The sequence below is a fragment of the Aedes aegypti genome, unplaced genomic scaffold (assembly GCF_002204515.2).
Source record: "Aedes aegypti strain LVP_AGWG unplaced genomic scaffold, AaegL5.0 Primary Assembly AGWG_AaegL5_hic_scaff_1063_PBJ_arrow, whole genome shotgun sequence".
Taxonomy (NCBI): domain Eukaryota; kingdom Metazoa; phylum Arthropoda; class Insecta; order Diptera; family Culicidae; genus Aedes; species Aedes aegypti.
This window is the reverse complement of record NW_018734476.1, coordinates 1,856-28,488: the sequence shown is the minus strand read 5'-3', so window position 1 is coordinate 28,488 and position 26,633 is coordinate 1,856. Positions and strand designations below refer to the sequence as shown.

General features: G+C 42.0%; 1 protein-coding gene across 1 annotated transcript; it reads right to left on the bottom strand.

Moving 5' to 3' along the window:
• Positions 1–5,050: 5,050 nt before the first annotated feature.
• LOC110680217 (nephrin-like) lies at positions 5,051–26,296 on the bottom strand (the record flags this gene model as incomplete). The annotated part of the gene is made up of 4 exons (XM_021856032.1): positions 5,051–5,313; positions 5,970–6,263; positions 6,378–6,581; positions 26,161–26,296. Coding segments are annotated over 4 exons (882 nt in total), but the record flags the coding sequence as incomplete, so codon positions are not given.
• Positions 26,297–26,633: the final 337 nt, after the last annotated feature.

Sequence of the window (26,633 nt, the reverse complement as noted above, 5' to 3'; positions counted from 1 at the left end):
GTCGATTCAAATGGAGGACACTATTGATTATTGGCAACAAACTATTGAAAAATCGTAAAATGTTGACCCCTTTCTTATCTAACCAATCACGTACAAGCACATTTTTGGGTTCCGCTTCCCACTATAAAAGCGCACCGGTCCTGCTTCTTCCCTCAGTCTTCTTTTTGCGGTCGGACAGTTTACACGGTCGGGCGAGTCATTTTCGCTTTGCGTTTGCTCCCGCCGTCACAGTTCAATTTGTGTCGTCGGAAGAGGAAGACGCAACGTTGATTTGCGGCGGCGATGACGTTGGCTGGGGCGCTTCTCCGAGCGGCGAACTACTGCCGCTCGGAAAAGCGTCCAAGCCGTCGTCATCGCCGCAGCAAATTCATCCGCGCTTGCAGATTTCGACTTTGAATTTCAGCATCGGTGGTCAAGAAGCAAGCCCGCTAGGAACGAAATATCACAGACCCTCTGAGTTGCTGATCCGAGGAGCTGCTTCTAATCGAGCGTCTGACTTTTGAAATCGCTCAAGATTTTAAGACTGAGCATCGTTTGCGGATTTCGACTTATGCCCGGTAATCAACAACCCGTTGCTCTTGTGCGCCATCCACGTCACGTCATTTAGCTGGTTCGTCGTATAAGCAAATCGGCGCTTTTCAGGGCCATCAAATGTGTTGAAAAGAGTTGAAAGAATAATATTTTCGACCTTATTACATCTTATATTTCTCACTGAATCTCACAGCTTCATACAAAATTTAATTTGTCATGAATAATTGATGGCACGACAATTTGATACTGTATTCGCGGACGCTGCTGCAGTGCCGTCACAAAATTTCCACAACGATTGTAAAATAGAGTGGCATTTCCAACAGCTTCTTAGACTTGCCATATTTTATGAGAACATATGTAACAAAATTGCGACATATTTAGAATGCTTCTGAAAAGAAATTCTCATTGAACCATTTTCATCATTTTGGCACTCATGGATCAGAAACTTTCCTTCATACAAAAGAAAACTATTGATTATCAATAGCTAACCATTGAATATTAGAAATTTTTCTACGAATCGACTCCTATAATTAAAACTATTGATTTTCATGAATAAACTGTTGAAAAATCGATAAATATCAAAGCATGTCTTATTTTCCATAGAAAAGCACATTTTTCTTGTGTATTCCTAGCACAGACATCATTGCTCGATATCTTAGCCATTTTCGTCATGCAAAAGGAAACGCCCCTTTCGGTCTTCTTCTTACTCCTCTTTATTCTATCGTGTTCAGTCGAAGCCAACCAAGCTTCAATGTGCCCCGCGCACATCAGTCAATCGTCGACCAGCAATCGGAGAAGGAATCCTATCGGAATAAATTTTACACATTCGTCGCTGCCGCTGCTTCTGCTCTTGTTTATTCCCAACCCAAGCTAAATGCTGCGGATTCCGTGAAATCGCTCATCATGGCCATGGGCATCCAGCTAGACCATCAAATTCGTGGAGCACGCGTCTAGAAACCTTGAAAATTGCCGTCGAAGGAGTGAGAAAACCAACGAAAACAAGGAAGCACAAAATTACCGACCGCATTTCGATTTAATTGTCTTCGGTAATCTTTTGGTGTGTTTCTGTCTAACAATAGATTGACAACCCAGTTCGATCGACGGTGACTAGCCCCAACCGTCCTTTTCAGGACGACCATTTCATTTTGAAAGAGTTGTGAGAATTTTCCACCGTGAAGAGGGACATTACTAGTGTTTAGATGTGATTGATTCAGATTTTGGTCAGTAATTTGCATGCAATCATTTATCACGGCTAAATAATGCTTCTCGAGAATCACAGTGTCAGGAAATAAAATTCCCATTGTGCGCGCGCGGTCAGGTAAATCGCGAACGGCACTTGAATTAAGAATCCATCACGGTTTGCCTCGCATTTAGTGATGATTGAATGATGCCGTTGTCGTCGTCGCATGCTAGAGCGATCAGTATCAACTTGGCGAACAAAGAGCTGAAACTTATCAGCAACAGCTTTGTTGACGTTTTGATTTGGTAAGAAATTGTCGATCGAATCCAGGCTATCGACATGCATGGAGACACCATCTTCTATGGTGACAGAGGGCTCGATTGGCTTGTCAGATAGATCGGGCCCGGGACATCCTGTCTACTGCAAATCGCTGCAGTTGATATTAGGCATGTCCATTGCCTGATCGAATCGAAATACACACAGAGAAGACTGCAAAAATGCTACCGCCGCCCGACCCGAGCGACGGGAACCTAGATAAAACTTTGTTTGCCATTTATCTCCGTTGAAAACTTATCATTCGTAATTACAATTGATAACTAAATATTATTAATTTTTCAATTGTGGCGCTGTAAAGGGTTGTTGTTTGAAATTGTGCTTCAATGCAATTTAAGCGCCTTCGCCACGGATACGACGAGCCAGCTGGATGTACTTCGGCATGATGGAGACACGCTTGGCGTGGATCGCGTACAGGTTGGTATCCTCAAACAAACCAACCAGTTAGGCCACGCTCGCTTCCTGCAGGGCCATGACGGTCACGCTCTGGAATCGCAGATCGGTCTTAAGGTGACACGGGAGACCGTGTTATTTTCCCTATCTTTTGTCTCACTCTAACAATTATCATCAAAACTTTGCAGAAGCAAATCTCTAGTTTTAGTGAACCGATTAAACTGAAAATTTAATGGGTTGTGCACTACATATATATAATGCTAGTGATACATTTTTCGCATCGATATATTGAGTGGTACTTGAGGTTAACTTTTCAAATGGAGAGGGTGATTAAAACACCGTCCCGTGGCCTTGATCAAGAAGTCCTGATCGATTTCACCGCCAGCAACAACGATTGCTGTGGCGCACAAGATTCGCAAATTCTGCACCTGTTATGATGTGGAGCTGGGCTTGTCAGATGATTATGGTGATATTTGCGCTGTCGAGATCACTATAATGAATTGTCGGCCACTACTGGTGTGCCTCTACATTTCTCCGGATACCACAATAAAGCAGAAGAAGTTCTTTATGGCGCGGAACTTCTTCGAGTATCAAAAGGATACCATGCCAATCATCGTGACAGGTAACTTCAACATCGATTTGAGCAAAGAGGAGTACACAGAGTTAGCGGACTTCATGGACAACCTCAAACTGGCTTCGGAATCCACTAAAGCAACCAATCTTAGTAGATCATGAATGGACCTAACGTTCAACCGGTATATTTGTTTGGAGAGCAAAAGTTACCGCTCATGATTCATCTTCCATCGACCGGTTCAACCAAATAATAACACTCAATGTCCATAATAGATCAGAATTGACATGCAACAAATAGTTTGGAAATTGATTAGATTTTTTGTCAGTACCTAGAAAACTTTCATAAGTTCGTGACGGTCCTAAATCAGGAAACATAAGAAGCTAACGTTATCCAACGTCAACTTGGCGGTCGTATCTCGGAAACAACCTCTTACTTTTGTTCTGGACCGATGATATGCCAGAGTGTGCCTGCTCTTTGCAGTGCATGCACGATATCCACGAGTCGATGTTTTGGTTTAGTAGCATACGGGCCGACCAAATGCCGAGTGATACGCCGGTAAAATCGTAGCCCTCTCCCAACGTTAGTTCGTGGATCGAGATTACCTTACCGAACGCTCGCATAAATTCTTCGATCTTCTCTTTCGTCACGTTTTCGGGGAGGTCAACACTTCCATCTTCGATGGTTATTCGAAACTTGTGCTTCTTCCCATCCAACTTCACTTCGTGTCGATCGTTATGTTCATCCACTATTTTCTGTGCAAGGGCCAGGTCGCTAACCTTGACGAATGCACATTGTTCGCCTCTACTGCACTGTAGTCTTAATACATCTTCCTTCATCAGACCAAGAACTGTGCGGCAAAAGCCGTGCACCTTTTCGAAAGACGGCTTCACGGGAAGCTTGAGTAATCGATGTGGAAGGTGTTTTGTTGCCTCATCGCGTAATCACCACACATGCGACGCGGCACAACGTAGTATCGATAAACGATCAGAAAAAAGCCTGACTAATGAGGAGCAAAATCGTGAAAACGTCTGTGCGTCTCAAGAGCTGAGCGATAACTGTGAAATCAGCACTATCGTACATTCACTTATATGCATTCGCCTTATGCAACGGCTCGTCCAGCGTCATAAGTGGCTATGATGCGCTTAAAGGCAACCATCAAGCTATGTTGAAGAAATACAAAGCAGTAGGAGAAAAGCACTAATTTTCGACCAACAAGAATTCTGTGCCAATGTTCGGATTTTCATACAAAGTAGGCCAAAATCGTATGAATGGGTTGAAAATTGGTGTTTTTCCCCTATTGAACCAATTCAGATAGTTAAAACACCAACTTTCTCAATTTCGATCATGATACAACTTTCTACAATATGGTTTGATATGAAGTAGTGTTCTTGGCATTCTGGGTTCAATTGAACGCGATCAACATTTTTTTTCTGAAGAAAACAGTAGGTTAACTTTAAGGGGGCAGGATCCGTCATTGATTTCGGAATTTTCAAAAGCAGTTTTTTCGTTCAAAATCAAGAAAATTTACAGGAAAATGTGTTCACTGTGTTCTATTCTACAACCGAAACACAGTGAACACATTTTCATCGAATAATTTTTAGTTTTGAACAGAAAAACTGCTTTTGAAGTTTCGATGATGACGATGATTACGATGACGGAGCGTTGATCGTTAACTTTAACTTAAATTCAAATGCTCCAGCTCAAGGAACGACTAAATGAACTGAATTTTTCAGGAAGTCTTCCTTCAACCTTAAGAAATAATTCTAAGGGGCGCCCTTTGGAATCATACATCTTCAGTTTTCTCCCATACTGAGCTGGGCCAGTCTAATCCATGTTAATAAAAAAATTCTGTACCTGGGAGGGGTGGAGTGGCTGAACCATTCCAACATATGTTCTGTAGGTCCTTATGGTGATTATGATTTATATGTATTGTAATAATTATGCAAAATAAAGAAAAATGGTATTATGCACAATAAATAAAATGATCTCATTCAAATAAGCTACAAAAAGCTACAGCTCTCATTTCTCTAAACATTTCACAAACTGTTCTACATTTATTGTAATGAAAGCGACCCACAAAAATGCGCTTGCATGTTTGGACAGCAAAAACCGTATACATTTTTCATACTTTGCAACCCTTTACCTAAAACAATCTTAAAAACACAACTTACATCATGGAACCACAGCAGTTTCTTCCAGGAAGGGTTTGATTTCACGTGGCACTCGAAGTAAACATCGTCTCCCTCCTTGATATCGTCGGCGACCAATGTGGAACCCAGTTGGATCGAAACGAGTGGAGCATCTACCGAAAATTATACAATTGTATCGGTTTTAATTAGAGAGAGAGCCGCCGTTACACAGTGATTTATTTTGTCGATTTCGTGCGCTTCTTGAAAATCAGCTAAACTGTTCATTTTAGCAATGTAGTTTGTTCGGAGAAGTTTCTGGGTGTAGTAAAGCACATATGTTTTAGCAAAAAGTATTGTGATCAATGAAATGAGATAGAAAAATCATCATAATAGGGAGTAGTGGTTTCGATCCCCACTAGAGCACATGGGCATTTTTTACCGGAAACAAGTATGCGAGCCTAAACTATACCTTAAACGGAGTAATTTATAAATATTTTTTATATTAAAAAATTTGCGTGATGATATAATCAGCAAAAATTCAAGTATTTTCATGGCAAACAATTTTGTAGGAAATGCTTTATATCTCAAAAAATCTTGGAAAGTTATGATACAAATATGATTTTAGTGCATATAGAGCTTACCATATGTTTTATTTGAAAAATGTTCCTTAGACTAAACGGTGCTTCTTCCCTACCAAAAAGGTTCTCCGAACGAACTGTATCGCTCAAATCGATGGTTTAGGCACTATTCGAAAATCGCGCGAAATCGACAAAAAAAAAACACTGTGCGATGCTCGGTGTAAGCTATTCTTCGCCCCCGAAATACTTACAGACAACATTCATTTTCCAGGTAGTTTGCAGGAACCACCCCTTGACGGAGGGGTTCTCCGCTCTGCATGTCATATTTTTGCCATCGTCATCGATTTTCGGCGAGAATATCAGCGTGGAGACGGTGGTGTTGTGGTTCTGGGTATCGTCCTTGGTGTGCGTCATTTCACGTTTACCCTTGTACCAAGTTATGATGGCGTGAGGTCTGGAGCCCCAGCTTCGACAGGACACTTCGTAACGATTCTCCGCCACCAGTGCTTGCGGTGGATCAATTATTTTCACCGACAGTGGTTTTACTGAAAGCAAACAAGTGGGCAAATGGGTTGGTCGGTTGGTTAGTCGGTACAAAACAGGCCGCATTTGAATCGAAATCGTGAAATAATTAATCATCGGATGAGTTATATACTAACAATGTAAATCCAGCACGTAACTAGTTTCCTTCGCTTCGACGAGCTTAGTGTTCATGGTCTGGCAGGTAAATATCGAATTTAGATCGCTGCGCTGGATTGTCGGCCACAGCAACCGATTTTCTATTATATCGCCGGAATTTTGTTCGTACTGGTCGTCCACAATAATGCCGTTGATCAACCACCGTACTTCGGGCTGCGGTCGACCTACAGGGGAAAAATAGTAATAAAACAAACAGTTAATAGGCACGGTATATTGAGTCTTAATTAAAATATTTTTTATTTGATGAAATACTGAGAACATCATTGTTTTTCAGATTCAATTGTACCGAAGATTTATGGATGCTAATTAAACAATAATTCTTATTCAAGTCACGGAAATTGTAATCGGAAAGAGCAGGGTGAAATAAGTTTAAAAATTGAATATAAAATTTATCAAAATGCGTTCTGACTTTGTGTATGCTAGACTGGTACTTCAACCAACCACAAAACATTTCAAAAGGATTCGATACAGAAAGTTATAGCAAAGTACAATCCGTCCAAAGTCCACACATATATAAGATAAATGTTAACCTCAGTTTCTATTACTTGTTATTCTGCTTCGATTTTTTTGATGCATTGTTGTGTTGCAATTGATAAAAGTTTATAGGAATACGGCTCTATAGATCTACCTACGTATTAAGTGGCATAGTTAACAAGCAACGATGCAGAATATGCTTATACTAATTCGATTGAGTAAGCGTCATGAAATCTGAATTAACCTTCTTTAGTCCCCAACAAAAAGTTACAAATTGTGACTTAGGGTCGTTTTCGATCCGAAAGTTCAAACAGCTCGCGAAAATCAGTTTGTTGACTGAATTTAGTTCTGTTGGGCTTAAATGAAGGGCACACATGTATAATTTCAGAAACCCTCCCGGAGATCCGGATTTGGTCACTGTGGCCACCGGGGACCTGCTACATCTGAAAAAAGTCCCTTTAGAGACCCTTACTTTTACGACCTGTAGTTTCGTAACTAAACAATCAATCTGAACCGTTCTCATATTGTTATATAGGTATTCACGTGGACTGGGAATAGAGATTCTTAAATCACTTAGTTATCCATACCCGGTTTCGGAATCCCGGAACATCCGAAAAGAAAGTTCCCATCGCAGTTCTGTATATGTAATGCACATCGGTACTATTCGGTTGATGGATATTTTGGCATAATTTTTTTCTGTCATAAGGAACCAACTACCGGCGCACATTCCCTGAAAAATTTGGTCCTGTATGGTCCATTCGGAACCGGTTCCTGGAGTCCCGGGAGGTGGCCAATCTGGACAATTCGATTAAATTACTAAGATTTGAACCCCAAAACCAAATGAATTGTGTCCAATTCTTTACGATTTTTTAATGTTTGGATGTATTTTGCCAAAAGAATGAATGGATGGTTATTCTGGTCCTTTTGGAGCACCGGAATGACCACTGGGAAACCCGTAATATGGGACCACTCGGTTTTAGCACCAAAAGTAGGCATGTGACGGCTCATTCTTCATGATTTTAAATACCTGTGACTCTGCTAGTTCAATTATTGATGAATGACCACTTTGGTTCTACTGGCCAATGAAATAACCAAGGAATGGCCTCCGGAGATACCCGTTTTGTGTGTCAATTCAGTTTTTGTACCAAAATTCAGCATGCGACGGCTCATTCTTCATGATTTTGGATACCTGTGACTCTTCTAGTTCAATTATTGATGAATGACTACTTTGGTTCTTCTGGCTCTGACGTGAATTTATGTCACATTTCAAATACCATAGCGTCTGATTCGGGAAATGCCGATCATAGAGACATCGTTTTTGTGTCCTTTAACGTGTAAAATTACATTTTTTGTTCAATACATCTTCAACGACACATTTTTGTGTTGTTTTATCATTTACATCATGTGCCATTCAGTCATAGTCCGAATTACGTCCACAGTAATTTCCATTATTACTGTGTAGAGTGTGGTTTGCTTCTAAAACTAAAATGACCCACAATACGGGCATTTCCGGTGGCCATTCCTGGGTTATTTCGGTGGGCCAGAAGAACCAAAGTGGGCATTCATCAATAATTGAACTACGAAAGTCACAGGTATTCAAAATTATAAAGATTGAGTCGTCGCATGCCTAGTTTTTGTTCAAAAACTAAAATGTTCCACAATACGGGTATTTCCGGTAGCCATTCCTTGGTAATTTCGGTGGGCCTTTTCGGATGTTCCGGGATTCCGGAACCGGTATGGATAACTAAGTGATTTGAGAATCTCTATTCCTAGTCCACGTGAATACCTATAAAACAATATTAGAACGGTTCAGATTGCTTGTTTAGTTACGAAACTACAGGTCGTCAAAGTAAGGGTCTCTAAAGGGATTTTTTTCAGATGTAGCAGGTTCCCGGTGGCCACAGTGACCAAATCCGGATCTCCCGTAGGGTTTATGAAACTAGACATGTGTGCCCTTCATTTAAGCCCAACAGAACTAAATTCGGTCGACACACTGATTTTTGCGAGCTGTTTGAATTTTCGGGTCAAAAACGACCCTAAGTCACAATTTGTAACTTTTTTCTATGGAAGCTCCCCTAGGGGTCATTCAAAACTTTTTTTTCCGCAAAAACAAAATTTCCCACAAAAAAATAATTGTCAGAAAGTTTCAAATTGCTAGGTTATTTCAATCAAAAGTTACATTGATTTAAATTTTGAAATGGGTCGAAAAAGACCCAAGGTCCTTACTAAGGTTAAGCACGTTGGAAAAATTGAGTGTGTACAATATGAGTCATCCAAAAACTTTCTGTAAAATAGGTCATCAAAATTTGTTGCTTATTGACTTTTTTTTTTAATTTAATACTTATCCAGAAATGTGGCACGGTAAATGGCTGGGCATGGCGTATCATTGGTACCTCGCGTACCTGCAGGAATAAAATAGACCCCTTTGTGCGGTCCTTAGCCTCTTGCCCAGCAACTCCTATCCCTACCTCCTCGTGTACTGGCCGGGGTACGAGTAACCTTGGGGAAGATCGGGTAACCAACCCCCGGTGGGAACTTTGGTCGTATGCTGACAGGGAAGGGGGGGTTTGCTTTTGCAAACCTGGAGCGTCTGTACTACACGTTAGGAGCGGCTCACAACAGCGTCTGTTCCCCATGTCAGGGGCGGCTGATCATCGTCCGAGTGCCAGAGAAGGACTCTAAGCTTAACTGCGCACTATGGCCCTCCGAACATTTAGGGGAATGGTCCTCCGGAAATCTAGGGGGTTGGTGTCAGGCCCTGCGAGCCAGCCGTAAAAACACATCAGCACAGGAACGTCAACGAGAGAATACGGACCGGAACAATCGGCAAAGACCACAGCGACGAAAATGGACTAGCGATTGGAAACTCGGTACGTGGAACTGCAAATCTCTCAACTTCATTGGAAGTACTCGCATACTCTCCGATGTACTGAAGACCCGCGGTTTCGACATCGTAGCGCTGCAGGAGGTGTGCTGGACAGGAGCATTGGTGCGAACGTTTAGAGGTATCATACCATCTACCAGAGCTGCGGAACACACGCGAGCTGGGAACAGCTTTTATAGTGATGGGTGATATGCAAAGGCGTGTGATCGGGTGGTGGCCGATCAATGAACGAATGTGCAAGTTAAGAATCAAAGGCCGATTCTTTAACTTCAGCATAATAACGTGCATAGCCCACACTCCGGAAGCACTGATGATGACAAGACGCATTTTACGCGCAGCTCGAACGCGAGTACGACCGCTGCCCAAGCCACGACGTCAAGATCATCATAGGAGATTTGAACGCTCAGGTTGGCCAGGAGGAGGAGTTCAGACCGACGATTGGGAAGTTCAGCGCCCACCGGCTGACGAACGAGAACGGCTACGACTAATGATTTGCCGCCTCCAAGAATATGGCCATTCGCCGTATATGGCTATTGACTCTGACCACTATCTGGTGAAGGTTTAACTGCGCCCAAAACTCTCCGTCGTTAACAACGTAATGTACCGACGGCCACCTCGGTATGACCTAGAGCGGCTTAAGCAACCGGATGTTGCCAATGCGTAAGCGTAGCACCTCGAGGCTGCATTACAGGAAGAGGGTGAGCTGGATGAAGCCCCTGTTGAGAACTGCTGTAGAACAGTCAAAGCAGCAATCAACAATGCAGCTGAGAGCAACGTCGGGTACATGGGAAGGAGTCGACGGAACGATTGGTTTGACGAGGAGGTGGAGAGCGAGGAGATGTAACAGCTGTTCCGGTTCTAAGAAACACGTAAGTTTTATCAGAACCTCAACGCATCCCGCGACCGCTTCGTGCCGCGAGCTGAGATACGCAGGGATAAGAAGAGAATTTTGACGGACGAGCTTGAGATGGTCGAAAGGTGGAAGCAGCATTTCAAAGAACTCCAGAATGGCGCTGAGAGCACAAGCAATGAAGGGCGGGCAAATTAAGGAAATGCCTTCGTCAGTACTGCGGGCGAAGGAAACCCATTCTTCAGCTCAAGAACAATGAAGCTGCTGGTAAGGATGGTATCGGAGCTGAACTCATGAAGATGAGCCCGGAGAGGCTGGCCATTTGTCTGCACCGGCTGATAGGCACAATCTGGAAAACAGAACAGCTACCGGAGGAGTGGAAGGTAGGGGTAATATGCGCCATCTACAAGAAAGGCGACAAGTTAGATTATGAGAATTTTCGAGCGATCACCATTCTAAATGTGGCCTACAAGGTATTATCCCAGATCATCTTCCGTCGTCTGTCACCTGTAGTAAACAAGTTCATGAAAAGTTATCAATCCGGCTTCGTTGACGGCCGATCGACAACGGACCAGATCTTTACTTTACGGCAAATCCACCAAAAACGTCGTGAATACCAGGTCCCAAAACATCACCTTTCCATCGATTCCAAGGCGGCATACGATAGCATCGACCACGTAGAGCTATGGAAAATCATGGACGAAAACAGCTTTTCCTGGAAGCTCACGAGACTGATAATAGTGATCCCAGTAAACACAAACTCGTATACGATAGCGCTTAAGAGTACAAATGTGGAGGCGATATACGTACATGCGCCATAAGGCTGCATGCAATTTGTACGTATATCGCCTCCACATTTGTACTATTATATCCTATTATATACGATGGTGTGTTAACTGGGATGATAGAAAGTGTGCCAAATTGTATGAAGGTTTCAGGCGAACAATCCAGTTCGTTTGAATCTTGCCAGGGACTACGATAAAACGATGAACTTTCATGCCTCTTGTTCAATATTGCACTAGATGTTATGCGGAGAGCCGGGCTTAACAACCCGGGGTACGATTCATGCGAGATCCAGTCAATTTGTCTGCTTCGCAGATGATATGGACATTGTCGGCCGAACATTTGAAAAGGTGGCAGACCTGTACACCCGCCTGAAACTCGAGGCAGCAAAAGTTGGACTGGTGGTTGATGCGACCATGACAAAGTACATGCAAGCTATTGGGCCGAGCGCGATGGGCTCGCCTAGGTACCAGTATTACGATAGACGGGGATACGTTCGAGGTGGTCGAGAGTTCGTCCTACCTTGGATCCTTGCTGACGGGCTGACAATACGTTAACCGTGAAATACGGAGGCGCATCCAGTGGAAGTAGGCGCTACTATGGCCTCAAAGAAGCTGCGGTCAAAGAAGATTCACAACCCCGCATCAAATGTATCATGTACAAAACGCTAATAAATTGGTGGTCCTCTATGGACATAAGCATGAACCATCTGGAAGAGAACCTGCAAGCACTTGGATTGTTCGAACGAAGGTGCTTAGGACCATCTCTGGCGGTGGCAGGGAAACGGTGTGTGGCGGCGGAGAATGAACCACGAGCTCGCTAGGCTCTACGGCGAACCCAGGATCCAAAGGTGCAAAGTCGCGCCGGACGGGTGCGCTGGGCAGGCATGTTGCAAGACTACTGGACAGCAATCCTGCAAAATAGGTGTTCGCCTCAAATCCGGTTGGCACAAGAAGGTGGGGAGCACAGCGAACGAGGTGGCTTGATCAGGTGCAACAAGATCTGGAGAGCGTGGCCAAAATAGAAGTTGGAGACACAGCCATGGACCGAGTAATTTGGCGTAACATTGTTAACGAGGTTTATAAAATTGATTGATGTAACACCAACTAAATAATTAACAATTCATTGAACCGCTCAGTTAACTTATATTGCTATTTTTGATCAGCGAAAAATATAAACTTGAACGCAATTCCAGTTTTGCAGTTATTATTAGGGTTGAAAGTTCATATGAAGACTTTTTTACTTTCTTTTTAATATGGAACTGCATCAACTTCATATTTTATCACAACATTTTCAAACAAAGTGTGTTATATTTTATGCAAAGTAAAATATACATTAAAACACGAATATTGCTACGAAAATAGGTGTTGGCTCAAAAATCAATATGCACAGTTATGCTTTTAATGGGCAGTATAGTAGATCGTTGAAAATAGTAAACTTTCTTAAACAAAAATTTAGCATAAACAATTTTTGATATGGTTCAAGCGGTGTTTCGTGTATCGATTGTGTCGCTTGCTCCTACGAAGGAGACCAATGCGATTCGCATCATGCGATAAAGATCAATCGTGTCCGGTTCGCGCAGTCCAAAAAAACAGTGGCGTGATCGCTTGCTCCAGCGGGAGCGAATAATAAAACCGGAAGCACATTCGTGGACATGCAACGCGTAATCGAGTAGTATCGTGAATCGGTTAGGCGTGATTATATTATGGATTGCATCACCATCTATCCCACCTACCCAATATCCTTTCCATGACAACTGTGGAGATGCAGAGGTAGTCTATTAACAATGTTGTCTAACTAATATTCTTGCCTTCCCCGATGACCGCAAATTGAATGAATCACGTAAAGTAGACAGAACTTTACATGAGCTTAAATATAGGCCATAACGTTATATAAAAATACTTACAGACCTCAATTCGTAATAAAGCTATGCACTTAGAGAATTAAGACCAAATTCAAGTTCTAATATGAAAAAGCTATCAAGGATTAGTGACCAAATTTTTAATACTTCATCAATTAGTAGTCGTAGATCCAATTGCTTGTAAGCATTTCAAAAAAAAATAACTCTGACATGAAATGTCATACTGATTCTCATAACTTGTGTACTCGTTTTACTGAATTACCGAAATTTTATTATTTCATTTAGTTTGTCGTGGGTTCCGAGGCTTTCCACAGCCTAGTTGTAACGTCCGCGACTTCAAAGCAAAGCTATGGGTTTAATCCTAGGCCCGTCCCTATCCTTGTACTTGTAGTTGTATCTTTCACTTGCTTCTATCTTTCACTCCTTAATATATCACAGTTATCTATCACAGGTCATAGCATTCGCTAGAACCAAATACAACAAAAAAAGGCGTTTCCCTACGCTTTTATTCTTACATCCTTATAGCACACCTTCCTTACGCCTGATACATTGGCAGTCAGTTTGCTACCCAAACAGCAAGCCTCTCTGCCATGCCTTTCCCCCAACCCATATACCACCGCATGAACTGGCGTAGATGCAGTCGGACTCTTCGATCTGTAGGTGACCAGTATAATCGCAACTCGATTCCTTTCCTCTTCCTTCCCCTCATTAGTCTGCATTCTGACGTGGCAGGCGTCATTGTTGCCTAAAAGTAGAATATCAGTAGCACTTATTCACTGAGGGTGTCTGTTAGTCCTAAAGCAGCCATCTGATTGGTTTCTTGTGTGAGTGCAGCTGATCTGGCGATACTGGAGTAGCCATCACTGGCGGAATCAAGCTCAAGCTCAATGCTCCTCTAATTTAATTCAACATATTTTGACAAAAACTTCAAGCGCCTAAGGTACAAATCAAGAGGACTAGAAACTCGACGACTCTTCCAGAAATGTTCAAGAAATTCAAGAGGCATTTCTTTAGGAATTTCCATATCAATTTCTCATGGAATTCTTACAGGGATTCTTCCAGAATCATCAAAACAATTTCTCCAGAAACCCTCACATTCCTTCAGGAATTCTGATTCAGGAATTCTCGCAGAAATTCCTCTAGGAATTTCAACAGGGGTTCCTCAAGGGATTCATACAGGGATTCCTCCAAGCATCCCCATAATAATTCTTCCAAAAATCGAACATGGATACTAGACTGATGCAAATTTTGAAGTTTTTGCTCCCCTATGCTTAAACGATGTTAATTATGATGAAAATGATCCTCCCTAAATTTGAAGTGATTCGGAAGAAATTTGGCTGTGCACACGCCATTTGAAGTTATATGGAAATTACTATGGAAAAGCCAATCTTTTGTGTCCAGCCTCTATCTCTTCGTCATAATATTTAAGAGGTACACACTCATCTCATGTAAATCTTCCCAGCTACAACTTTGCCGAAGACCACATTTTGATGGGATGGAAGGATAATTTGTTATTATTGATACCAAAGTCTCATCATGCTGAGATGATCATTCAATTACTTTCAGAGCAACACTGCTTTTTTGCTGTAGAACATAGTAGCCTGGATTACTTGATCTATTCTTCCCGCCAGGAGCACCACTGTTGCCTGCCGAACAGTTGATGAAGCTTACTAAGCAAACCACTTTTGATGATAAATAACAATTTTCCTGACGTCCAATCAAAATGTGGTCTTCGGCAAAGTTGTAGCTAAAGTTTCACATGAGAAGAGTGTGTTCATTTTCCATAAAATATTATTACGAAGAGATAGAGGGCTGAACACAAAAGATTGGCGTTTTCCATAGTAATCTCCATATAAACTTCAAATGGCGTGTGCACAGTCAAATTTCTTCCGAATCATTCAAATTTTGGGAGGACGCTTTTACCATAATTAAATCGTTTAAGCATAGGGGAGCAAAATTTGAAATTTGCATCACTCTAATGGATACTTCAGGAATTTTTTAAGTATTCCTCTCGTGATTTTTCCAGGAATTTCTTCACAGATTCCTCCAAGAATTCCACTAGACATTCTTGTGAGGATTCCTAAAAAAATGCTGTAGGGATACTCTAAGTCTTCCAAGAATTTCTTTAAGGATCTATCTGATCCACCTAACAATTACTCTAGGGATTTTTTCAAGAATTTCTTCAGCGATTAAATCAAGATTTTTTTTAGGATTTCTTCAAGAGATTTTCTCAAGATTTTTTTCAAAGAGGAATCTCTTAGGAATAAAAAATCTAAGATTCTTCAAGGGATTTTTTCAAAAATTACTCCAAAAACTCCTTCACGAATTCTTACTTGAATTGCCCTACGAATTCTTCGAATGACTCTTAGGAGAACCTCTAAAAAAGGAGAATCTTTGAACAAATTAGAGAAATCCTGGAGACAATCCAGAAAAACTAGAGAGCATGTTTATTATTCTCAAGAGCTTAAAAAAAACGAAGTAAGAATCACTGGAGAAAATTTATCTTCTCATCTCCTTAGACATTCTCTAACAACTTCCAAAGGGTAACGAAAGAGGAACCTCTATCTATACCAATGTTTCTGTTAGCGAATGCAAATTTGCAACCAAAGCAACCCACGGCTTTAGTGTTAAGATTGATTTTAAATAAAACTATATACGTTGTTAGACCGTCACCTAGACCACACGCGTTTTTTATTGAGCAGAAATAGGAAGAAAAATTTAAGAACTTGAAGCTTTTTTCACTTCAAGAATGGCGAATCCAAATGCCGGAAGCAGCGCATCTGGCGATGGCGTTTTGGTACGACAGCAAACAGCAAAGTTTCAACACACAGGGCCACCCCCAATCGAGCGGCTGGTCGATCGAGAAAACTGGAGGACCTGAAAGTTTGAAGTCAAGACCTATCTGGAAGTGGAAGATCTCTGGAAAGTAGTTAGTACCAACTCTCAATGAAGACGGAACGCTCCCCGCGGTGGACCCTCGAAAGACAGAATCGCACGAGGTAAAATTATTCTGTTCCTCGACCCGGTGAATTTCATTCACGTTAAGGAGGTAAAAACTGCGGCCGAAGTGTGGAGGAAGCTTTCGAACACGTTTGAGGACAGTGGATTGACCCGCCAGTTGGTGCCTTCTCCACAAGCTAATGTAACCGTATGATTTCAACAGCGCATCAGCTCATCGGAATTGGCTTTCCCTTGGACGACAGATGGGATCGGCATATTACTGTTGGCTGGCCTACCGCCGGAATATCGCCCCATGGTGATGGGACTGGAAAATTCCTGGAATACAGATAACAGGTGACATCATCAAAACCAAGTTGCTACAGGAGACCGTTTTGACAGAGCCTACTACGGAGCCTGCATTCGTTTCTCAACACGATTCAAAAAAGCAAAGCATGGCAAGGTAGCCAAGGCAACGACCACGCAAGGTAAGGGACCGCAATGCCGTCGGTGTGAAAAATTTGGGCATATTGTAAGGTATTGCCATGCCAAGGAACCGGCTCAGCGAAACAAATCGGACAAGAAAGGCGATGCTTTTTGCACGGTGCTATCTGTGCGAGAAGCTGGAGAGGACGATGAGTGGCATTTCGACTCTGGCTCGGTGAAGCACCTCACGAAGAATGAAATGCTACTGGAGCACATGCGGCCGGCGAACGGTAGCATCTACGCGGCAAATAAGGGAATCATGAAGATTGTCGCGGAAGGATAAAAACAAAACTGCGACCCACGTGCAACCCTGATACGATTGATGTGACAAACGTCGAGCTGATTCCGGAGCTGGCAGTAAACTTACTGTCGGTAGGTAAGATAGTCGATCAGGGTCATTCGATTACTTTCACCAAAACAGGCTGCAAGGTAATAAATCCGACTGGCAAAATCATCGCTACTGGGCAGCGATCGAATGGACTGTTCAAGTTGGAGCAAAACCCACCCAAGGCGCTGGCGTGCTCATCCCCGGAAACGGCAGATCTGTGGCACAATCGCATGGGACATCTGGCATCGCGAAACCTGGTAAGGTAGCGAAACGGAGGGGTTGACGGAGTGATATTCCATTGTAACGACCTCGGAAATTGCAAAACGTGTACAATGGTGAAGCAAACCCGGCTTCCATTCGATCACGAGGGATCACGTGCGAGCGAATTTCTGGAGCTTGTTCATTCGGACATAGCCGGTTCGATGGAAGAGAACTCGCTGGGAGGCAGCCGTTATTATCTGTCGTTCATCGATGACTAAACTAGGAAAGTTTTTGTCTGCTTATTGCGCACCAAGTCAAAAGAAGAGGTGTTGCAAAAGTTTAAAGACTTCCACAGTTGTTGCAAAAGCAAATTAAAGACCTCCATGTACCATGCAGTTGCCCAAAATTTTATTTATTTTATTTTTTTATTTATTTATTTCGTCTCCGAATGAATCGTACAGACTACCAAAAAGTACTTATATTCTAGAATACTACAAAATTTCACACATGCCAGCAAAAAGGGAACGTATCATAAAACAATAAATTTATAGGTAACAATTAAAAATCAAACTGAATTGTTCGTTGTCCGATTAGTCCGAGTAGTCTCGAAACTCGCGGCATTTTACACCAATCGGCCAATTACATGTTGTTAAGACGGAATTTCGATATTTTGCATCAAGCACGACTTTGAACGACACATAATCGTACGTGGAAAGATCTTTCCACGATGAAACCAAGCATTTCACGTTCAAAACTTGATCGGCTCCAATCGTTTCACAAACCATTTGCTCAGCTTCATCCACCGTGATGTCATTCGCTATGTTGGAGATAAACAGGTGTAGATTCGAATTGATCGTTGTACCAGGAGTGTGGTCGGTGATTGTTGTTGAAGTAAGCGGTGATTTCGATGTAGGCGAAGAACTAGAAGCTTGGTCAAACTTGAAATCGTTCGGTGCTGTGGTATGTGTAGAAATCGACGGCAGATCAGAGATCACCTTGCTGATACGTTCTACCTCCAATTTCAAATACTGGACGTCTTCCTTCGTTGCATAGTTGCTTTCTTCATTCCTAGTTGTCGAACTTCTGTAGCGACCGTTCTCTATCGAACGCTTACAGGAATCACACATCCAAAAAATGTTGCTATGTAGACATGCACAACCTTCGTCATACGTTAATCCTACACATTTTGCGTGGAAAGAGTGCCGATTTTTCGCAAAATGCTTCACAAGAAACGACTATATCTTCGACACGGAATTCCATTTTGCAAGAGTACACGCTCAAAAAAGAATTCTGAAAAACGTGAACTGTCAAAAATACACCATGAACTACCACAAATGGTCACATAAACATGATCTAGTTCACGGTGTATTTTTGTTGTTGACGAGTTCACGTCTGCTGTTCACGGATACGAGAACGGATTTTTTTCTGTGTAGCAGTGATCCATTTTTGCGGTATTGTAAATCCTATCCTGTTGTCGACTGTTGTTGCTTCTCAAAAACAGATGGCACGGTAGGTCCGATTACGATTGATGTCACACCAAACAAATGAAGACGGTTAAGCTGGATCGATTGTTGTTATACGTTCGATGAAATTGTTTTCGGTCGCGAAAAACAGTTATCGGAAATACTTTGGGCTTCGGTTTTCAATTGCATTAAAATCAACAACACAGTGTGCATCAGAAATCAACCGGAATGGCGCCGTATAAGTAGAAAAACAACGTAAATTATCGATTAAGAGACCGCACAAATCTTCAACAAAACGCACGGTAGGAGCACAACAACAACATGACATGAGGTAATCTAGAATGCAGTGAAAAGTATACTGCGATCTGTCAAACTTGGGTACCTTTTGTACTACCGAGGGACCAAATTCACTACTAGAAGTGGTACCCAATCTGAGCTCGAGTGGGACGGACCTGGTATGGGTGAGCGCCAAACTAGAATAAAGCTGAAGGTGCTGAGGACGGATAACGGCTGGGAGTACAAGAACTAGAATTTCGAGAGCTATCTCAAGCAATTGGGTGTCCGTCATCAAACCACGGTGGAGTATAAACCGGAACAGAATGGACTCGCTAAACGAGTCAACCGAACGGTGGTGGAACGCGCGAGGTGCATGCTGTATGAAGTCAAACTAGCCAAATCGATCTGGGCAGAGGCTGTGGCCGCAGCAGTCTATCTGATCAACCGATCACCATCGGAGGGTACCGAAACAACTCCGGGAAAAAGCATGGACAGGTCACAAACCAAATCTGTCGCATATCCGAACGTTTGGAACTACCGTGATGTCCCACGTGCCGAAGCAAAAACGGAAGAAGCGGGACCAGAAGGCTGACGAGTGCATCCTTACCGGCTACGATGACGAGACGAAGGCATACCGCATGTACAACTTGAAATCCAAGCAGATTTTCAAGAGTGGGGACGTTACTTTCATCGACGAAGGACTCATCAAGAGAGACAACACACCAGCTGGAACAACCGACGACCAGAGGCGCAGCTATGTCAGGTTGGAATTCAGTAAGAACGTGTTGGACGAACCCCTGCCGACGCCGGCTGACCAAAATGATGCAGCTCAAGCAAATGATGTTAATTAAAGCGATGAATTATTTCAAGATGCTGACGACACGGAGACCGACTCTGCGCTCTCGGCGCATAAATCTTCTAGCACGCTTTTGGCGTTGAGGTACAGTGGACGGAGCGCTTTCTCTCAGGAAAGTATAAAGATTTTTATATCGTGAACAAAGGCTTGCCGTCTACAAAATTTACAGACTCCAAAGATGATTGCCCGATGACGTCCACATCCTTGGCTAAGGATTCCGTTGCGCCCCCGTCGTGCTCAAATCAAAGACTTGCTAGCGTTGTAACGCAACAGCGATTGATGCTTTGCAATAGGGGGCGCCTACCCCAAGGCAAGTCACGGTGCCCCGACAGACCGTTATTATGTAAAAAAATTGTTCATCAAATCTGAGCACAGGGCTCGATTCCTGTGGTCATTCTGCACCTCTGGGCCAATTTTTAAAAAATCCCTAGGAGGAATCTCGAGATATCTTGATTTGAAGTTTTTTACTTAAAAATTCAATATAATCCATATTTGAACGATAGTGACAACGAATGTTCCGATACTGGCGCCGATTTTTCAGAGACGTTCTTGGATGATCCAGTGACGCATAACGAAGCGCTTATCCGAGACGATGCTGACCACTGGAAACAGGCCATTGATCGATGAATACGACGCTTTAAACTCCAACGAGACGTGAACGCTGACCGATTGCCGGAAGGACACATGGCGATCAAGTGTAAATGGGGTGTACCGAACCAAGCTCGATGTGAACGGAAACGTCGACCGGTACAAAGCCAGGCTGGTCATCAAAGGATGCTCGCAGCGAAAGGGGGTGGATTACGAGGACACCTACTCCCTGGTCGTCCGATATAGCTCACTGCGATACCTTTTCGCACTGGCTGCAAGATGGGGCCTGCAAGTGGACCAAATGGATGCCGTTACAGCATTCCTGCAGGGCGATTTAGCGGAGGAAATTTATATGGGAGCAACCCCCTTGCTTCGTGGATGGTGCCAAGAAATCCAAAGTTTACTACCTCAACAAAGCCCTCTACGGGTTGAAGCAATCCAGCCGCGTCTGGAATTCGAAATTGGATGCAGCGCTTCAAAAATTTGAACTGGAATCTACTGTGTACGATCCATGCGTATACTATCGTATCAGCGGTGGCAAGGTGCTATTCGTTGCTGTATACGTCGATGATGTCCTCATTTTCAGCAACTGCAAACGCTGGAAAAATGAAATAAAAGGTAAATTGAATCAGGAGTTTAAAATGAACGACATTGGACCAGAAAAACACGCTCAGGGTATCAGAATTACCAGAACCAAAGAATCAGTTTCTCTGGACCACGAAGCGTATATTGACGCCATACTTTACCGTTTTCAGATGGCAAGTGCAACCCTGTTACTACCCCGATGAATGCGAGCGAGAAGCTGACGAAGGAAATGTGTCCGTCGACAGCTGAAGAGGAGGAGCGTATGAGAGATGTGCCATACAGAGAAGCTGTGGGCTGTTTAATGTACCACGCCCAAAGTACTCGTCCGGACATCTGCTACGCCGTGAACGTGCTCAACCGGTTCAACACCAACCAAGGTACGTGAGAGGAACTTCCAAATTTCGCTTGATCTATCATCGCAGCAAAGATTCTACCATCGATGGATCTGATGCTGACTGGGCATCAGACCATGATGACAGGAAGTCCACGACAGGGTATGTATTTACCGCTCAAGGAGGAGCCATACCGTGGTGCTGCAAGCGGCAACAAACAGTTGCTCTATTCTCATGCGAAGCCGAATACATGGCGTTATCGGCTGCGGTACAGGAAGCTTTATGGTGGAAGCGTTGACGAGGCATGCTCGAAAAGGAGGAAGCAATGGATATTCATTGCGACAACCAAAGTGCCATTTCCGTCGCAAAGAATGGTGGTTATCAACCGAGGACTAAACACATCGACATTCGCCACCACTTCATTCGTGATGCGTGGGAGAAAGGCAAAGTTTAAGTGGCTTACATCGGAACAGACAAACAGATTGTGAACGGCTTGACTAAACCACTACCTGCTATGGAGATGAAGATTTGCCGTGAAATAATGGGACTGCAAAATCCAATGGGTTGAGGAGGAGTGTTAGCGAATGCAAATTTGCAATGAATGCAACCCATGACTTTAGTGTTAAGATTGGTTTTTAAACTGAGACGAGACTCGCGAAGACGGTCTTCTTTTTCTGTGATTGCTGAGTTTTTTTTCTTATTCCACTTTGTGCATACCAATTATGCGCATGCGCGTACCAATTATGCGCATGCGCATACCAATTATGCGCATTGCTGTTCAAATCCTCACATGAACCTCTCAGCAAAAAATGATTAAGTTTGCATCACATCGAATCATAAATAGCCATTTGAGTGAAATTTCATGCCAGCAAACGTAGCAGACATTAGAAATAATTAATCTTCTGCTTAGATTTATCAGCAACTTTGGGAAAAACTGCTCCTCCGACTGAGGTTTTTAATAACAGTTTACTTTGAACACAATACTTTTTCACTTTTTCAGCCATAAAAACGGTGGGCTGCATTTGACGTTTCGTGAGAGGGGAATCTGGGCTGCATATGACGTTGATATTTTTCCTCTTCGCGAGTCTCTCTCAGGTTTTAAACTGAGACGAGACTCGCTTGCTGTGTTTTTTCTTATTCCAATTTGTGTTTATACCAATCATGCGCAAGCCGTTCAACCGTCACATGAACCTCCCAGCAGAAAATGATTGCGTTTGCATCGCACCAAATCATAAATAGCCTTCTGAGTAAAATTTCATGCCAGCAAACGTAGCAGATATTAGAAATAACTTATCTTGTGTTTAGATTGATCAGCAACATTGGAAAAAACTGCTCTAGTGACTGAGGTTTTTATTAACAGTATATTGTGAATACAATACTTTTCACTTTTGCAGCCATAAAACTGCTAAAAAATCACTAATCATTAAAAAAAATCAGCACGTATTTCTCATAATCAGGAGGCAACCGGGGCCTGGAATAGTGCTCGACAGAATCCCAGGTAATATCTAGAAAGTACCTGAACAGTCATCGTATATGTGAGATTCGATCATCCCATAAGGAAGATGAGAATAAGATAAGAAAACTCTTGTAGTTGAAGTTTATAAGCCCGTAATTTTCGAGAACAAAAAATTTCTTTACCCACTGGGTTGAAAGCAATCACATTTAGACCCTTCGCTTTGTTTTCATTAAATAACAACGACGATTTTACAATGAATTTTGCTCAACTTTTCTTATGTATCTGTTTGAACCATTTACTAAGGCACTTCCTTGTGAACTGAATATTCAGGGCGTGATATCAGAAACTCAAACGATGATTTAAAGGCACTAGATTGTATGGATATGAAACAACTATACGAGCTCCAAGCAGTGTGAAACGTTACCCTAAATGTCCCTTTTGAATGGTTATTCATAAATTGCATTGATACAATTTGAAATACATGGGAATTTACTCACATTTTTTATACATTAACTTTATGCAAGACCATTTTTAAGTTGAAGTTATTATTATTATTATCTTTATTATTGAGACTTTCAGCCTGTGGCTGGTTTAAAGTGACCAGATGTATTTTGCTCCAAAGCGGGACAAAATTTCAAACATTGAAAAAACAGCCATTCTTTGCCATATCACTGATCTTCTGTAAACAAATGTGTCGTTTAAGACTAAGCTTCTATACATATGTAAAAGTTGCGAAAATATCAATTCTTACCTCTGAAATCGCATTGTTCGGAATTCGAGACAAAACACTATTACAAATTCGTTAAAATACATGAATTTTTCGTAGTTTAGTTCGAATTTTCTAAATAATTCGAGTTCAACTACGGACCATTTGTGTCAATGACGATATCTGACTGGTTCAAAATATTGAAGCTCTGGACAAGTCAAATCCGATTTATTCCTTTTTTTTATCAAACCATGTGAACTCCGGCATTTGAATTGGTATTTTTTAGTCCATTGTGTCCAACAGTGTGAAGTGTATTTCAATGAGATATAACCAAACCGGATCGCGTCAGTGAGACTCGTGACGCGCCTCAACTCGCCGCTTTTTTAAAAATCAGTTTTTAAGTGTGGTGCTACATTCTTACGATGTTTATGAACACAGCGCACTACAGTGGGGATTCGCTGGTTGGAAACACGACTGCCTTCCATCTAACGAATCTGACCCGTTAGTTGGAACGACTGACAGCTGGTGAAAATGCTCCAGACTAAAGCCCCAAGCACAATGTGAGCGGCAGCGCGGTACAACGGCTAAACGGCAACCCCATCTTGAGCTACACTCTACTTGTCAAGTCAATGTTGAAAAGGATTTAGTCAACATGGGATTGATAAGTAAAGTATAGATCAAGATGGGCATGCCGTTTTGCCGTTGTACCGCGTTGCCGTTCACATTGTGCTTGGGGCCTAACGCATCTGGAGTGCAAATCGTCACGAAACGCCCATATACATACACATTTGTTCTATATATGGAGACTTCAATGCGACGGTAGTCAGACGTCAAAGTCAGTTTGACATTTTCTCCTGACATTTGAGTGCTTTTTAGTTGGCATTTTTTCCAACCCAGCGAACATCCAACCATCGAGTCATTCCATGTAGCGGACCCCCAACGAGCGAATCCCCACTGTATTCAAATATTAGTCGCGACGCTTTCTTATTAATATGGCATTGAACTGCAATCCAGTTTTGTACACCAAGCAGTACACAAAATAAAACGCGTTCTAAACAAAACAAAACTTAGGTGCGCAAAGTGCGACTTTATTTAATTTTAAGCTTAAAATTTTAGCATTTGTTTCGGGGCTAAGTCTTCGAAATCTTAGGCAAGACTATCAGCGGTACTTATCAGAATTACTCAGAATATTAGTATACATATTCCATAATCCGTCTTTTTTTTTCAAAAATTTCGGAAGGTAATCTCATTTAATTTTTTGCAGGATGTTTAAAGGATCCAGAGCAAGATTGTGATGGAACACTGACCTAATTTCACATAATCCATGTCAAAATGATAACACATCTAACATATTAACTAAAAATACAGTTTTACTGATTCACTACCTTTAGTTATTATTAGGGACAATGGAAATTCGCGATTTCGCGGGAGCCGCGAAATCCGCGAAATTTGGCCTTCGCCGCGAAATTCCGAAAATCCCGCGAAATGCCGCAAAATTTGTTAAATTTAGAGAATTTATATGACAATCCCTGTAATTTAGGATGTTTGCTTATGAATTTTTTTTTTTTTTTTTGTTATTCGATGTTCCATCAGAATTGTTCTGATCGTTTAGTTTCAAGTTGGATGGTTTTCTTGTTGTGTTTTTAAATTTTGCATTGACAATATATGTAATATTAAACTTATCATCTAAGCTTGAAAAATGAAAACAACTTGTAATGAAGTTCCGTTGAATTTACATATAAATAATATTTTCACTGTAAACATGCATTTTCATGTGAAATATGGTCAAAACTATGAGACCGCGACAAAGCCGCGAAATTTTGGTTTTATCGCCTGGATCACCCGCGAAATTTCAAAAATTTTGCCGCGAATTTCCATTGTCCCTAGTTATTATATTTCTATCACAGTTTGCAAGTGTAATGTTATGACCAAGTATTTTGACAAAATCTGATGGTAAATGTAGGAAGATTTTCTATTGATATGAGTAAGAAATCTGTTGTTTTAAACAAACATTTTAAAGACAACAGATGTAGAATTTTCATAACTGAAATTGAGTTGTTAAACCATTTCTTTGTCCGCCGTAAATTCAAATAATGTTCAATTAACATCATTGGGAAATGCATGTAAGCAAATGAGATAATGAAATAATTGCTTTTGAAATGCGGGATATACGAATGATTTGAGCGAAATGCGGGACATTTCGCGGGACACTTTTCAGTGCGGGGACAAATGCTCGAAATGCGGGACTGTCCCGCGAAAAGCGGGACGTCTGGTCACTTTAGGCTGGTTCGTCTCCATCATTGTGTGCATGTTGAAGTTGTTTAATATTGATTTATCAATTAAACAGGCTGAATGATCGTCGACTATGTCAATTTGCACCAATTGGTGGAACAATCACATAATGAGCACATTTCCTCATACATACAGTTTATTAGTTTTGATGGCATTGTCTGCCACTAATTGACGTGTTTGTGAACATAAACGTGAAAAACACAATTCATAATTATCATTGACGGATGTTTAGAAGGGTTAACACAAATAGTCGCTATTAGCTTGTGTACCAATTCACGTTTCATTACATTCATGACCGATGTCGTGTCAGTTATGTTCGACCCAAACCAATATATTGCTCATCACTGCCCTCAATGGTATTGCCGATGAAGTTCTTCTCACTTACCTCCTGAAACGCGACATGTGATAACGACGTCATCGCCTTCCTCCTTGGGTCCAAGCTTGGTTCCATTCATCAACCGTCCCCAGCGATCCAGAACCACTGGTTGCTCCGGTAGCACTGTAAATAATTTATAGCAAAGTTAAACATTCAACATTGCGTCCTTTCCTTTGCCGGCTTCAATGCATTCAAAATATTTGTTTCGCACTCCATTCAAGTATGCAGCTACCCAACCACTCGGAAGCTCACACAAAACTCGTCCGAATAAAAGGATTCTAGGATTCAACACCCGATTAACACTTTTCTCCGAAAATTGCCATATAAAATTTTTCAGATTTTCTCCCCTTTAAATAGCCGTTGCAAACTTCATTTTGCCGCCCATCTATTCAAGTGAATGCAGAGTAAGCAAACACTTTCCTATACGTTGTGTTGGCTGCACATTTCACACATAGTTACATTCAGTGTTTCACAAGGTTTCT